A 14,610-nucleotide genomic window follows, 5' to 3' on the forward strand; every position below is an offset into this window, starting at 1 on the left:
GTTCATAAAGCTTCTAGTGTATTTTTTTTCTTCGTCATACTAACTCACCAGGTGTGTTGGGTGGAAAAACAGGAAGTGATGACGGCCCATTGACCCCAGGAAGTAGTACGGGTGGTAGGCCAGATAACCCTGGGTAGCCTGAGGGTAGGCTGAGACCATGAAGTGCATTATTGTTGTCCACTGCAGTCTGTTGCTGCTGGCCAGGCAGGTTGAGACCTTCACCAGCTTTCTTCATGCGGTCCAGCTCTTGCTGGGCCATCAGCTGACGGACAGTGGTTGGTGCTAGGTAGTCCTTTTCTCTATCCACCTGGTTTCCCAGGGTTTCTTGCACTTTGGCGATGTGCTGTCTGGAGAAAATGTGGTCTCGGACGGACATCCGGGCAGTGTACTTTACACAGCACAAAGTACACTCTGGCCTGGGTCCCTCTGGTGAGCCTTGACTTATCATGAATGGCTTTCCAATGTTAATCTTGAACTTCTTTTCTTTAGCACGGGCATTCTGGAACCACACCTGGACAACACGCTTGGGGAGTCCAATCTCATTGCCCAGCATCTCACACTCTTGCATTGTAGGAGTGCGGTAGTCACTAAAACAAGCCTTGAGCACTTTAAGTTGCAGGTTACTCATCTGGGTCCTGAATCGTTTGTGGCCTGGTCTGTCCCCAGAATTGCTGCCTTTCCCAGACTTGCTGAAAGGGTTACCTGTCCCAAAGGGACTTGGGGAACTGGGATCAGTTAGGCTTGATGATTCACTCCTGTCATAGCTTTCATCCATTTCATCATCTCTGTAGCTAAAATAAGAGTCACAGTCTTTTCCAGAAAAGCTGAGGGAAGGACTCACCATGCTGAATTGGAACCTTTCATTGCCACCGTCAGAATTTGGCACCAGGCCACTCTTGTTGTCACTCAACTTGTCTCCATTGGCAGTGAGGCTCTCAACCTCATTGTTATTACCCTCATCTCCAGTTGTAGCATCACTTATGGCTGTATTAATAGATGATGTCTCGTCAAAGTCCATCTTAGTGAGATCATAAGATGAGGTGTCTGCTGAATTTATATTAGGCCCTTCAGTTTCATCACAGTTTTCAGCTTTAAAGGATGAAGGGCTTAAGAAGTTTTTTACTTGTGTTTCAGATGGTTTAAGTGGAGTTGAGGATGCAGCAGGCAGCTCATAATCATTTGGCTCAGTCTTGGTAGGCAGCTGTGGGTAGTCAAAGAAATTATACTTATTTGGGCTTTCTCCTCTTTCATTGTCTTGATTCATCATTGGGCTTGGTGGCAAGCTAAAGCCTGCTTGCTTGGCCTCATGCCAGTGTCTGGATCTTATGTGGCTATCAAGAGCAGATTTAGCCTTGAACAGTGCTCTGCAAAAGGGACATTTCTTGTGGGACTGGGAGGCCCCTATAGCTCTAAACTGCCCCTTTCTTTCTCTTGCCCGAGTGTTTTGGAACCAAACTTGCACAACTCTCTTTTTCAAGCCAACCTCTCGTGCAATGTGGTCCAACATCTTCCTTGTTGGGTTAGAGTCAAGTAGGTATTTGTCATAGAGAATCTCCAGTTGTTCTGGTGTAATTGTGGTTCTCAAACGTTTATCTCTGTGTTGCTCTTCACTACTATTTCCACCATCTTTATCGTTAGCACTTTCGTCCTTGTCATCCAGTTTCCTCTTCATCGCCCCAGAGCCTGCTGAAGAAACCAAACCAGAGCTACCCTGAGAAGGGATTTGGGAAAGGCCTCCAGACAACAGCTGACTAGCCATTAGGGGATTGTTGGGGTCAAAAATCATATAGGGCATATCAATAGGTCTTTCAAGGAACTGAGAGTGAAGGAATTGGTTTTGGGCAGCCAAGAAATGCATGTGCTGGTGCTCCTGCCAAAGCTCCACAGTGGGAAATGCAATTTTGCACTGGTCACACTGGTATTGAAGCATCTGGTGGGGGAGACTGTTTGTGAGTGAGGAAAGGGCCAGGGAGAGTGGACTTGAGGGCACTGCAGCTGCCTGTGGCTGGGAATGGGGTCTTGAAACTTGTGGCTGGGGAGCTTTCTGAGGAGGTGGCTGAGGTGTGCAAGCCTTAGAAGGTCTGGGTTCTGGTAGTGACTTGATCACTGGAGACTGGGCTGTCTCAGTTTGTCTTATTTCAGTTTCAGGGCCAATATCTGGCTTCGGAGAAGTTTTCCCCATGCTGGCACGAGGAGAGGCCATCACAGGGGAGCTTGAGCCAGAACTGGTGGCAGTTCCTGTCTGGGACTGTTTAGGTGGCTCTAAAAGTCCTTGGGTAGTCTTAACAAAGGGACCTTGCTCAACAGTATCATTGTACTCCTCACAAGTCTCCTCATTACACTCCTCATCTTCATCTTTGTAGCACAGCTTTTTCTGGTGAGTGATAAGGTCAAAGATTCGCGGGAACACAATGTTGCACTTTTTACACTGGTACTGCATGTTGCTGGTTCTGATGTATCGCTCATTGGTCAGCTCTTTTTTCTCATTATCTTTACAATCTGCCTGGTTCTCATAGGTCTTGCGAGCTTTCTGGCGGGCATTCTGGAACCACACTACAATGACTCTGGTTGGTAGGTTGAGTACGGTGGAGAGCTGCTCAATCTCATCATCCTTTGGATAGGCATTAGTGTCAAAGAAATCTTGAAGTACCCTCAGCTGGTAGTCTGTGAATCTGGTCCTGGAGGACCTCTTGTTGATGGCTGACTCGGTTCTGTAATATTCATGGGCACTGAGCTGGGACTCCAGTCGAATATCTTCTAATGTAGTAATGGGAGGGATATTGAAATTGTAGGGAGAATCTTTACTTCGCTGCCTCTCTTTGAAAAGGGTGTTACGGAACCAGTGCTTTATGACTTTTTGGGGCAAGCCAGATTTCTCCGACATCTCCTGGATTTGCTCTTCATTGGGGGAATTGTTGATGTCAAAGTTGGCACGCAGGATCTTTAGCTGGTCATCAGTGATACGAGTGCGAGGCCGCTTAAATTGAGACTGACGGAGAAAGTTTGGATCAAGGCCCAATTGTTGTTGGCAGAGCTGTGTAAGGTCTGAGGACAGAGAGTCCATAGAGGGCAGTTGGAGGGCCAGCTGAGGGGGCAGGCCAGGGTGCTGGACAGACTGCATCATTAGAGGAGAGAAAAGGGGCAGATCCAAGGGAACAGGAAGCTGTACTTGGGGAGGTGCAGGAGGGGCAGAAGGTGGTGGAGGAGGGGGTGGTGGTTGGGATGGTGGTGCTTGGTGAGAGGGTTGGTGTGGGGTCTGATGGGAAACAGGAGCTGGTGAAGGTACTGGGGTTTGGGCCTTGGTCATTGATGTAGTAGGAGGCTGAGGAGCTTGGGCTGGGGCAGGAGGTGGCGGTGGAGGAGGAGGTGGTGGCGGTGGTGGTGGAGTCTCAGGTGAAGCAGGGTTTATTGGATAGAGTTTGTCATAAGCCTCTCTGTATTGCTGGGCAAACTTTTCAAGCTCCACGTATGGGAAAAATTGACTGTGCACATGTTCCTGGTGGCTTTTGAGGATAAGCATATTGGAGAAGAGCTTTCCACACATCCCACACTCAAGTTTATCAGTGTTCATTTCTGCCTGTTCAACTCCTTCTTTGTTTTTCTTTTGGTTTCTTTGTCTATTTTCATTGTACTGAATGACTAATTCAAATCCAAAGTTCTCTAGCAGTGCTTTGGCTGCGTTGCCCCTTGCTCCTGACACAATACGTGGAGGGGGAATCAATGGTTCTGGGAACTTTGACTTCTTATGATCTTTGTTGTCCTTTCCTACATCACTTAAAGCATCACCTCCATTTTCCATCTTTGATCTGTTTTCTTGTTTTTCTAAGTGTGCTTCTGCCTCTCTTGACATTTGAATTTCTGAAACTGAAACAGTGCTGGACTCCATTTTGGCTTTATGGTTCTGTAGTTGCTGGTTTTTCTGTTGACGAATTTCTGACTGTGACTGAGAGGCTTGCTGCTGCTGCTGCTGCTGCTGCTGAGCCTGTTGCTGTGCCTGAGCCTGCTGCAGCTGGTGCTGCTGTTGCATCTGCTGCTTCAGGTCCTCTAGGAATGATCCACTAAGGCCAGGCATTCCAAAAGCTGCAGCTGAGTGCAGCGCAAGTTCTGGGCTAAGGTTGAATTCAGCTCCTGGGATGTAGAAGGGGAAAAGAAACTGTGGCTGTTGAAATTGCAGCAGTGCTTCTGGGGTCATTGGAAAATGGGGGAAAAAAGCTGGATTAAGGAACTGAGGCTGGAAGAAGGCAGCTTGTTGCTGGAGTTCATGCTGAAGCTGCAGTTGCAGTTGAGCTGAGGCCTGCGCTGACTGATGGCTGCTTGCCTGTGCTGAAATATGGTCAGTAGTTATTTGTTTAGTATTGTTGCCACTGTTAGCTTCTTTGGGATCCACAGTGTTTTCTTTGCTAACAGAGGGTGTTCCACTTCTAGCAGTGTCTGAGCTGCTGGTGTTGCCTTGTGTGCTTGGTGCTGGACTTTTTGCAGGTACTGGACCACTAGTACCAGAGATGCTGCTGCTGCTCATTTCAGATTTGGCTGTTCTTGCTTTGGTCTGGTGGAGTACTGACCTCATGTGAATTTCAAGTGTTGAGCTTTGGCTATAGGCAACATTGCAAATATTGCATTTAAATGGTTTGCTGTCGGTGCTGTTACTTGTCTCTTGTGGTACTGGACTTGAGGCTTCTTGAAGCACCTTCTTCAACTTATGCAGGTGAGAAACTGAATTATAGTGGACTAGTAATATGTTCTTTTGGGTAAAGGACTCCTTACATACTGTGCACTTGTAAGGACGGGACGGGTCCAAAAATTTCTCCATTGTAAAGTTGGGTCCTTTTCTAAATGGTAGGGTTCTTTTTGGTTCTGCTCCCATGTCATCAAGTAGAGAGCTACTGTCACTGCCTGTAGGACTAGGCTTCTCTTCCTGGTCAATTTCATCATCTTTGTCCAAGTCATGTTCAAAGGCCTGAGCTTCCTCCAAGGCCCTGGCCTCACTCTCAGTGATATCTCCATTCATTGGGAGATTTCCTATTAGTTGCTGCACTTCAGCTTCACTAAGTTCAGGATGTCCATTCTCCAAATGCTTCCTGAGGGCCAGGAATGTCCTGAAGCTGCGCTGACAAAGGCTGCACATAGTGGCTGCTCTGATGGCATGATACTGGGAATGTATCTGAAGCTTCTGCATCGTCTTGAAGGCCAGGCTGCAGTGGTTGCAACGATACTTGTAGACATGACGATCAGATACTGAGAGCTGCTGTTGTTGCTGCTGGAGTCTTTGGAGCTCACTGAGGTGGTCTTGTAGGGTATCAGGGGGCTTGCTATCATGTCCTAACCCACTGGCTCTCTTCCAGTCTGGGGCCTCTGAGGCCTCCTTCGGGGGTTTGAGTTCCTCACCCTGTGGGTCCAAATCATTCTTGTCTTGACTGGTCAGCTCATCCTTTGAGATGTTTCCTAAAAATAGAAATACAATTTGAAATACAATGCACTGCGTCATTTTCTTTTAATACATGTCAATAAATAAAGAAAGAAAAATCTTAAAATTATACATGCATATTCTAAATAAAGCTATCATGACTTGGACACCATTGAATGACTATCTATCTAAATACCATATTCTGCTTACCTTGAGATTTTCCACACCCATCAGTAAGAGAGGTAGAGGAATCCATTAGAGATACACCTTTGTCTTGTCCAGTTTGGGGATGCATTATATTATTTGGTGTTGCTGTGTCAGGTCCAACAACCTATCAAGACCAAAAGAGTTTATTTATTATTATATCAATTTAAAAATAATGATAAGAGATGGTGGAGTCTATCTATGGTACAATCTAGCTTCACAATTTTTAAATGTTTGGAAAGTGTTTAAAGAGAGAATAGGCTTCTCTCAGTGGACTACAACAATAAAGTTTATGGTAGTATATTAAGGGAGTACAGAACCGTATGGGAAATACTTGTAGTAAACCCTTGCCCTCCAAAACACAGAGGAACAGAGGGAGGACTGGACAGTTCTGACAAATTGATTCCCATTTTTCATAGCATTTTTTTACCCTGCTTTTTAAGGCTTAACCAAGTTTCAACCCTTAAAAAGCAGGGTCTACCTGTGGGTAACTTAATTTACTGGGTTAGTCTGTATTCAGGCTCTCCCCACCAGGATATAAAAACAAGCCCCCATGTGCACACACACACAAATGCATTCACACACACAAACAATTTCTTTATTATTTATAATTGTTACTTCTACATACCGTCAGAATAAGCTTTTCCACACAGTCAGGAGCCACACTGTGAAGGTGTGTGAGATGCAGCTGCAGGTGTATCTTGTTGCTCAGGACATCCTGGCACAGTGGGCAGCGGATAACTGGCTGCATGGAATGCTGGGACATCACATGGAGCTGCATACGATTGGCATCTTTACTGCTGTAGTTGCAATATGGACACTGCTGAACCTAAAAGGAAACAAGAAGATATAATAACTATCCGGCAGGGACCTGTTAAATAATTGAATTATATTCAAGAAAATTACATATTTTGCAATCAAAAAAAATCGATTTGAGAGGAGGAATTATTTTTTGGTTCCACAAGATGTACTTCTTAGTCTGTATCATTCTTGCACTATATAGTAAAGTCAGATATCATTTTTTAGAAACAAACAAGGGTTTGAAAAAGACATGTAAGAATCATCTGTCCTGCACTATCGGGGGTGAAAATAACCAAATTTCTTCAAAATCAAAATGAATCTTTGCAGTTTTTTTTTATTCTTCACTGCCCACTCACCTCATCCCACCACATTCACCTCTCCCCACCGACCCCTATGCCCACTTTCGAGCAGAAAATGTAGATCAACCATGTTTCATGTAATTCACTTAACTCCCAACTCATACAATTTTATTAACAGAATACACGATTGCCCAGAATTTCTAATCAGGAGATTACAGATGACAAAGGTGTGTACTCTCCCAAGCTACGCCTTGCCCTCATTACAGGGAGTACTCTGAACATAGCTGCCTCCCCACCACCTGTCTTAATAGAATCCATTTCTGAAATGACTAAGTCCTCCCTCCTTGCAGGGCCCAGAACCAGACAAGCTAATACTTCATAATCTAATTTAAAAACACATATAATTTAAAGAGATGCAAAAGGAGGAAAGAAGCAAGGGAGGGAGGCTTAAGGCTAGTGCAGGTATTCCACTTAAGAACACAAAGACCGACCTACTGTGCTTGATGCTAAAACGCTCTGTCGGGGAGGGAATGTTGGCCGGCGTTTAACCCTTCGATAGAAAGCTGGCTTCAGCAATTGCTTAATGCTTAGCTTAGCATTTCTGCTTCTTACAGTTCATAAGTATGTTCCCATTAGCTCATCCCACAGTGACAGTGAAGGTTAGATTTAATTAGTGCTTATGAAGAACTTGCCTCATTAACCATTAGCCTTATGTACAGCTGATATCAGATTCCAACATGTATTTGGAATATGAATCGCCAGAATGTCCACAGAAAATATATGCACACTAAGCATCAGAACCTACATGCATTTTCTTTAGCAAGGTCAAGTGATTGCCCTCAACGTGCCTTTCAGGGTCAGACAGAACATACCCGTCTTTTTAGTTGCTATGAGAACACTGCCTAGCTTTGTTGCTAGGCAGTTTCCTTTCAATATATTACAAACCTTTACCTGCTCATTGGCAGAGGTCTTCCCCTCAGCAGACTTTGGCCTTTTTGGTGGGCTCTCAATTTGTCGATCCGGCGGGAGGGAATGTTTAACCATAGCATTCGGCCCGGTAACCTCTTTGGATATGGCTGTCCCTCCTGGCAGGTGGTCAAGGGAGAGGGAGAGAGAGAGAGAGAGAGAGAGAGAAGGGGGCAGACAGAGAATGTAAAGCATTAAAAATGTATGTGGTTCATGAATTAATCAGTTATTATTTCTTGTATTTACAGCTTGTATGTATGCATTTGTGTAATGAAAACCTAAACATATTTATAGCACGTCTTATTCTACAACAGTAAAGAAATACAAGAAAGTTGAAAAATGACAAAATTGATTGATGGCTAAAATAGGAAAAGTAATCTTAACCTAGAACACGTCAAGTTTATAAAACTGTCTATTGATACATATATGACAGAGTAAATAGCAAGTGTTCCAAATGAATATTCAGTGGGACATGGGTAATGATTTAAAAAATGATTTTGACAACAAGACAACACGAGCATGGATACAAGCGCAGACTGTATTATTCACATTCATGTAACACTGATGTGTTTCTGCCCTGAGGAAACGTGAAATGGAGAAAACTCCGGCAAGCTCATTATCACAGCACGACATACATTAAATGTTATGGTAATATTATACACTTCATTAGTTCATATACATTTCCCCAGCTGCCTCAACAACTGCTCTGTCTGTACAAGATGCAAAATTTTCGGGGGCTTGGTCACGGCTGGTGGTACAGTAGCAACACTACTTGTGTGTGTCTATTTGTATGGGTGCGTGTAAGCGTGTGTGACGTTAACAGCAGGGCTCAGTGTGGAGACATCAGCCTCTGGTTGTATAAATGTTCCAGCCGCTGATAAATCTTTCATTAGCCCCATCCTAAGATACAAGCCATGCAGACTCGGCTGTACTCCTGCCACTGCATTTTACCCACACAAACACAAAGACACAACAACAGCAACTCTCCCTCCCTGCTTCCCTCCTGCTCCCTTGCTCTCTTCCTCCCTCTCTCCCTAAGCCAACCCCCCCCTCTTCTTGCCTCCCCTCCCTTGTCTGGTCACTCAAGGCAATATGTGAGCCTCACTCTTGCGAATCAACGCTTCACGCTAGATGCACAAATAGAAAAAAAGGGAAATCAAAGCACTGATACATGGAGAGGGGGTTGAAAAAAAACACATTTTGTATTTCATATTATTTCGTGGCTCGTGTTTGTATTGGGGTGCATATCAATTCCTCTGGCCCGTTCATGCATTTTAATTCTGTTGCATTAAGTAGCCGTTCCACTTATTTTATTTGTAATCCCCTATATCTGGAGCCTGAAATATTGGCCTGTCAAGGAAAGTGACAAGAGAGAGGGAGGGAGGGAGGGAAGAAAGGAAGAAAGAGAGCGAGAGGAGAAAAAAAAAACACGGCCACAATGTGAATTTCCAAGAACATCCGAGGAATTGCTCTCGAGCTCAGAAAAGCGAGGTAATCTCGTCTCTCACTGCCTGTGATGGCCCCTGCAGGGCCTGTGTGGGTGTCTATGTGCATATGTGTGTCGTGTACTTCATGACAGGCCTCTGACACTCCATTGGTCAGATTGGTCCAGGCTGGTAGCACCTGTCATATCACCTGACCTTTCCAAAGCCTGCACCCAGACTCCCGTATTTATTATGACCATTTCTAATTTCAACTTTCAATTTTTGCCTCCGCCCACCAGTCAATTTGCAACTAAATTACATCCCCGCAAAAAAGAGATGGGGCGATTGTCGGACAAGAGACTGCAAATAAATTTACAATGCGGCAGGGGAAGAGCCCGCACATCACCATTGATTACTGTCATTTTGAATGTAAATGTGTTTGTGGAGTGTGTGTGTGTGTGTGTGTGTGTGCAACATCCAGATCTGTCCTGGTGCAAAGTCGTCTTCGACCTAGTGCTACCGTCGTCACTTAAAATACTCACACGGAGAAAAAACAGTTGGTTAACCCCCGAATGTTGAGGGAGCAGTTCTCTGCACGGACACTTTGGAGCTTCAAATGGAAAGTCCAGTGAGTGAATAATAAAGTCATTTTGAGGCATGTAATTGCGTTCAGAAATTGTCGCGAGTGTGAGGGGGATAAAATCACCTGTGACACAAACAAATACGATGGGTAGAATAATCCAAATCCAATCAATACATTTCTAAGAGAAAAAAATCTAAATATCCCTCTGCCAGTGGTTTCTGACCAAAATCATATTCTTGCCCTCAGTAGCTGAAATAATTCGGGAGAAAAAACGGGAGAGAGCAGGACGGAGAACAAGACAGAATCAGACACAACCTCTCATTTTCCTTTGTCTCTAAGTCTGCACCCCACACTTAATGACTGTGTCCTTTTTTTTTTTCTCCTCCTCCTCTCTGTTCTTTCCCCTCCCTTCCCACCTTCCCCCCGTCCCTTCATCCTTATGTGGGCTCCGCCAGCTGCAGCCCAGTGAAGCGGAGGGGCAGAATAAACCTGACACCACGGGCCCCACTCCGCCAATGACAAATGTCTGCATGCAGCAGGACCTTGCTTGATTAGATAAATCAAAAGGTGATTTATGACACTCAACCCCTTTTGCATTGCAGGGGAAGGGAGCGGCACACTCGCCACCCATCTTTATTTGCGACTGTCAATGACGTTTAGGCAGCCGCGCGTACACGCACTTTTAAACACGCATGTGGCCGCTCAGACGGAGAGAAGCACAGCGCAACGGAGGGAGAGGTGTAGAGAAAGAGAGGGGAGAACACGTAGCTCTTAACACACCTCCGTCTCAAATTGTTCCTCAAAAGGCAGGAGGACTGACAATACCATCGTAGCTAACGCTTTTCCCGTGGACCTACTTTAGAATCTGCCCTTTTGCGTTGGAAAGGGTAAGAGATTTTTTTTTTGCAACACCGAACCAAGCAAATGAGATTTTCACACAAACAAGCACATAATTGAATCCTCATATCTGTCCAACTATGACTTCATATGAAATCAACTACATCATCAGGAGCGGGCTTCCAAAATAATCAAACTGCACCTATTGCAATTCTTTTTTCTCCCTTTTTTTTCTTTCCTTTACACGCTGCAAAAACACGTAGATTCCACTCCTGACATTTCATTTCATGAAAATAAAATAACCACCCCCCCCCCCCCCCACGCACAAACAAAGAGCAGAGAGTGTTGGTGGTGGTTGGGTGGGTGGGTGGGGGGGCGCTGTCAATTAAGAGGGAGCAGGCTGGGTGGCGGCAGCTTGGATTTAGTATTCAATTTAGCTGTCCTGAGCCCTGGCAGACTGGCTAAGGTTACGGAGCAGTAAATCTAGGAAGGCGAGCTGGCCAAAACAGGCCAGGGTGGGCTGGCCAGCGTGATTTACTGGCCTAGTGCTCCGAGGTTACGCATTAGGCTGACCCCCGGTCACCTGATAACATTACAGCAACACACTCTGAACCCCAAACTCCCAGCGAGGCACTCAGCAGGTCCAGATCTAGCCGGAGGGGAGGTAGAGAGAGATGGGGGGGGGAGAGAGAGAGAGAGAGAGAGAGAGAGAGAGAGAGAGAGAGAGAGAGAGAGAGAGAGAGAGAGAGAGAGAGAGAGAGACGGAGAGACGGAGCGGCCCTTTCTCAAGCCACCGCCCTGCGCCCTCTCCCCTGCCCACTACCACTCTGTTTGTGCATTCATGGGAAGGGTCCGCCACATTAAGTGCCATCCCAAACCAATTAGCGGCGAGTGGAAGTAGGTTATAAAACCCTCCAACTGAGAGTCTGCATCGATGCCGTCTTACCGGCCACGTGCGGCGCCCGTGCTGTGTTCGTCGTGCAACTGACTCCGTACAACTGTTAGTTCTGTCCGACTAACTGCCACGGTAACTCCTAAACTACTCAAACTATGATGGACATATTGTCCTACAGACGTTACCAACACATAAATGACATTGTAAATGAGATCAAATATGGTAAAAGTGTTCATTTGATTGATAACTTTGGTAAATTTCCTTTGCGAAAAAACGAGCAGCTTATGAAGACGTGATGTAAACAAAAAAGAAGGTCCACCAAAGAAGCTTGGGAGTGTGTTTTTATTTGGGAGTAACCAGGGCTACGAACAGTTCCCTCGTTCTGCTGAGGAGAGGGAAGTTCATCCTGAAGTCTGCCGCTGTATTTACATACCCTACACCTGAAAGAAGGCTGCTGCATTCAGCTGTGAGCATGGCCACAAACAGAGTTACACAAAGTGGGGAGTGTCCGGTTTCATGAAGGGCCCAGAGAGAAAGAGAGAGAGAGAGAGAGAGGGAGAGAGACAGTGGAATGGAATGGGAAGGAGAGAGGTAGACAAAAGTCAGATGGAGAGGGAGAGAGGAGGAGAAAGACTGTTAAACAACAGCTGCCTTGCAGTTTGAGATTTTTAATGACTACCCTTCCATCTCCAGCTTGTATACTCACGAGAGATAAATATGAACATGGCCTTGTCACATTTGACAAATCGCCTGAGACATTCAACAAGCTGTCATTACACAGAAAACACATACACAGACACACACACACACACACATGCACAAAGGAATTGCTGCAGGCTTGTAATTAAACATGCTAATGTATTTAATATATTTTAATCTCATCATAGAGACGGAAAAAAAAGGAATGCTCTCATGTCAAATTGGGCAAATTTGCAAGATATATGCAAATAAAAAAAACTAATGTGAACAAGCTGATATGGAATATTTAACATCTCATCTTGTTTGCGTGCTACCACCCCCCCCCCACCCCCCTCCCTTTCAGAATTTTTTAAAAATCGTACTCAAAATTAATACATAACATTTGTCTGTAGGAATAATGATTAATATCTTTGCTAATTTGAAGCAGGTAGAGATCAGTGAGGCTGAGGCACACCAGGGCCTTTGTTTAGCCGGACAAAGAAGTGGGCCCCTGAGCCGTGGTGGCGACATGCGCCATCTACAGTACACAGATACCACAAAGCTATCTGGAAGTAATCCACATAGGGGACATTTGCATGGGGAATGTAACATGGATTATAATTAATCTAAAGTGACATGGGATTAAAAAATACATTGTAAATGAAGCAAGGGAGTACGCTCGTTCAGTCCTTCCTTGCCCTTCCCCCCAATCCCTCTCTCTCTCTCTCTCTCTCTCTCTCTGTATCTCTCTTTCCGTCTCCATCTATCTACCCCTCTTTGTTTAAAGGATCTTGGTCTCGGAGATGAAGTGCGCAAACACACTGCTCACTTGGTCACACTGTAATCCCTTCCCTGGAGATCCACACACACACACACACACACACACACACACACACACACACACACACATCGGAACATTTCAGGCCTGCCAGAGATTTTGGGCTGAGGAAGGAGAAGCTAAATCTTACTACATTAAGCTGGAAAAAGAGAAAAAACAAGGCCCCCGGTCTCTGATGATAACCCCAGCATAACAACACACTGACACATCAGGCTCCCTTCTGCATTTTCTGGCGTTTGACTTTCTGAAACCTCCTTTTAATCCAAATGCAACCCAGTCGCAACATTATATTTTGGATCCCTCGCAAAACTAGCTGCTGACCCCGGGGCGAATTTTCTAGAACAAATCGTTCACTAAAAAAAAAAAAAAAGGCATATACTATTCTGCTTCAACAAATAGATTCCTGAGGTCTGATGGAACTACACTCGGGAACACTTGGTATATACGCAAGTTCATTTTAAAGTAGGCAGCACAGCCTATTTTTTTCGCATGTGTGCGGTGGTGTTAAATATCGCTGGCGGTAATATGCGGCAGTAAATGCATGGATGGTGGTTCCCCCGCCAGTCCGTCAGACAGGCCTGTCAGAGAGATAGAGCTGAAAGATAGATGACTAGCCAAACTAATAGGCCCCAGCCTCACTCAGCTCTCCTTCTGCCTCATTGAGCCTCACATTATGGAGCTAGGTATGGCATGCTAGGAAGAGGAGGTGGGGTGGTGGGAGCTCGAGATGGATAGAGGGTGGGAGTTGGAAGGTGTGTGTGTGTGGGTGCGAGTGAGTGAGTGAGTCGGGGGAGAATGAGTGTGGCGGTGGGGGGTAAAAAGAGGAAGGGGTGGGGAGATATTAGTAAAGGGAGAATGCATGATAGAGAGAGAGAGAGAGAGAGAGAGAGAGAGAGAGAGAGAAAAAAGTGGAGGGATGGAGAGACCCCATGCAATATTCATCCCCAGCCATGGATTTCCATCTCATACATAAAAAGATCATATGAATTCTTATTTGGGTAAATCAAATCTAACAAAGCCGGGGCTATCCCGACCACAGCCTGGCAGCGGAGGCATTATGTGCTCGCTACCTCGCCCAAAATAACAAAAAGACCAAGCCCGTCTTGTTCTGATTGTTGCCCCTCCCCGCATACAACATTGCCATTCTTACAAACAAATAAACAGTTTGTTTTTCTCTCTCCTCCCCCCTCCTTTCTCCCTCGTGCCTCTTTTTCTATCCAAGGTAATGCCTGGTGATCGGGTCACAGATTGGACAACAATTAAGGGATACACAGAGCCAGAGAAAAACAGGAGAGAAAGAAAAATGAAGGGAGGGTGCAAGGGGAAGAAAAAAAAACTAATTTAAGGGTTGCTGGGATGTGGTGCAATATTAGAGAAAACATATACACAGGCCCCCCCATCTAATCCTGTGCTTATGAAAAATTAATATGTCATCGGAGAGGGCACAAGAACGAGAAAAGATTAATGCAAGGCGCTTATAAATTACAAGCACGCAAACTGATTTGATTAAAAAATAATCTGGGGCCTGGACATTGCCTGGTAATATCCACAACACTCAACTTATCCCTCTCTCTTTCTCTCAGTTTTTTTTTCTTCCCTTCCTTCTTTCCCACTGTCTCTTGCCCTGTCTCCCTCGTTCTCTTTTTCTCTTTCCGTCAGATGGAAACGATTAAAGCGGGTC

The 14,610-nt window shown here is 45.3% G+C and overlaps 1 protein-coding gene across 1 annotated transcript in view; it reads right to left on the reverse strand.

Annotated features, from left to right (window-relative positions):
• Positions 1 to 14,610, reverse strand: part of zfhx4 (zinc finger homeobox 4) — an 84,256-nt gene that overhangs the window by 4,815 nt on the left and 64,831 nt on the right. Inside the window, exons 8-11 of the mRNA XM_047329859.1 lie at positions 7,660 to 7,793; positions 6,237 to 6,437; positions 5,615 to 5,735; positions 49 to 5,442 (exon numbers count right to left, since the gene is read on the reverse strand). Coding sequence (XP_047185815.1) covers positions 49 to 5,442; positions 5,615 to 5,735; positions 6,237 to 6,437; positions 7,660 to 7,793 — 5,850 coding nt within the window. The remainder of the gene's footprint in view (positions 1 to 48; positions 5,443 to 5,614; positions 5,736 to 6,236; positions 6,438 to 7,659; positions 7,794 to 14,610) is intronic.

This window comes from Scophthalmus maximus, chromosome 21 (assembly GCF_022379125.1).
Source record: "Scophthalmus maximus strain ysfricsl-2021 chromosome 21, ASM2237912v1, whole genome shotgun sequence".
Classification (NCBI taxonomy): domain Eukaryota; kingdom Metazoa; phylum Chordata; class Actinopteri; order Pleuronectiformes; family Scophthalmidae; genus Scophthalmus; species Scophthalmus maximus.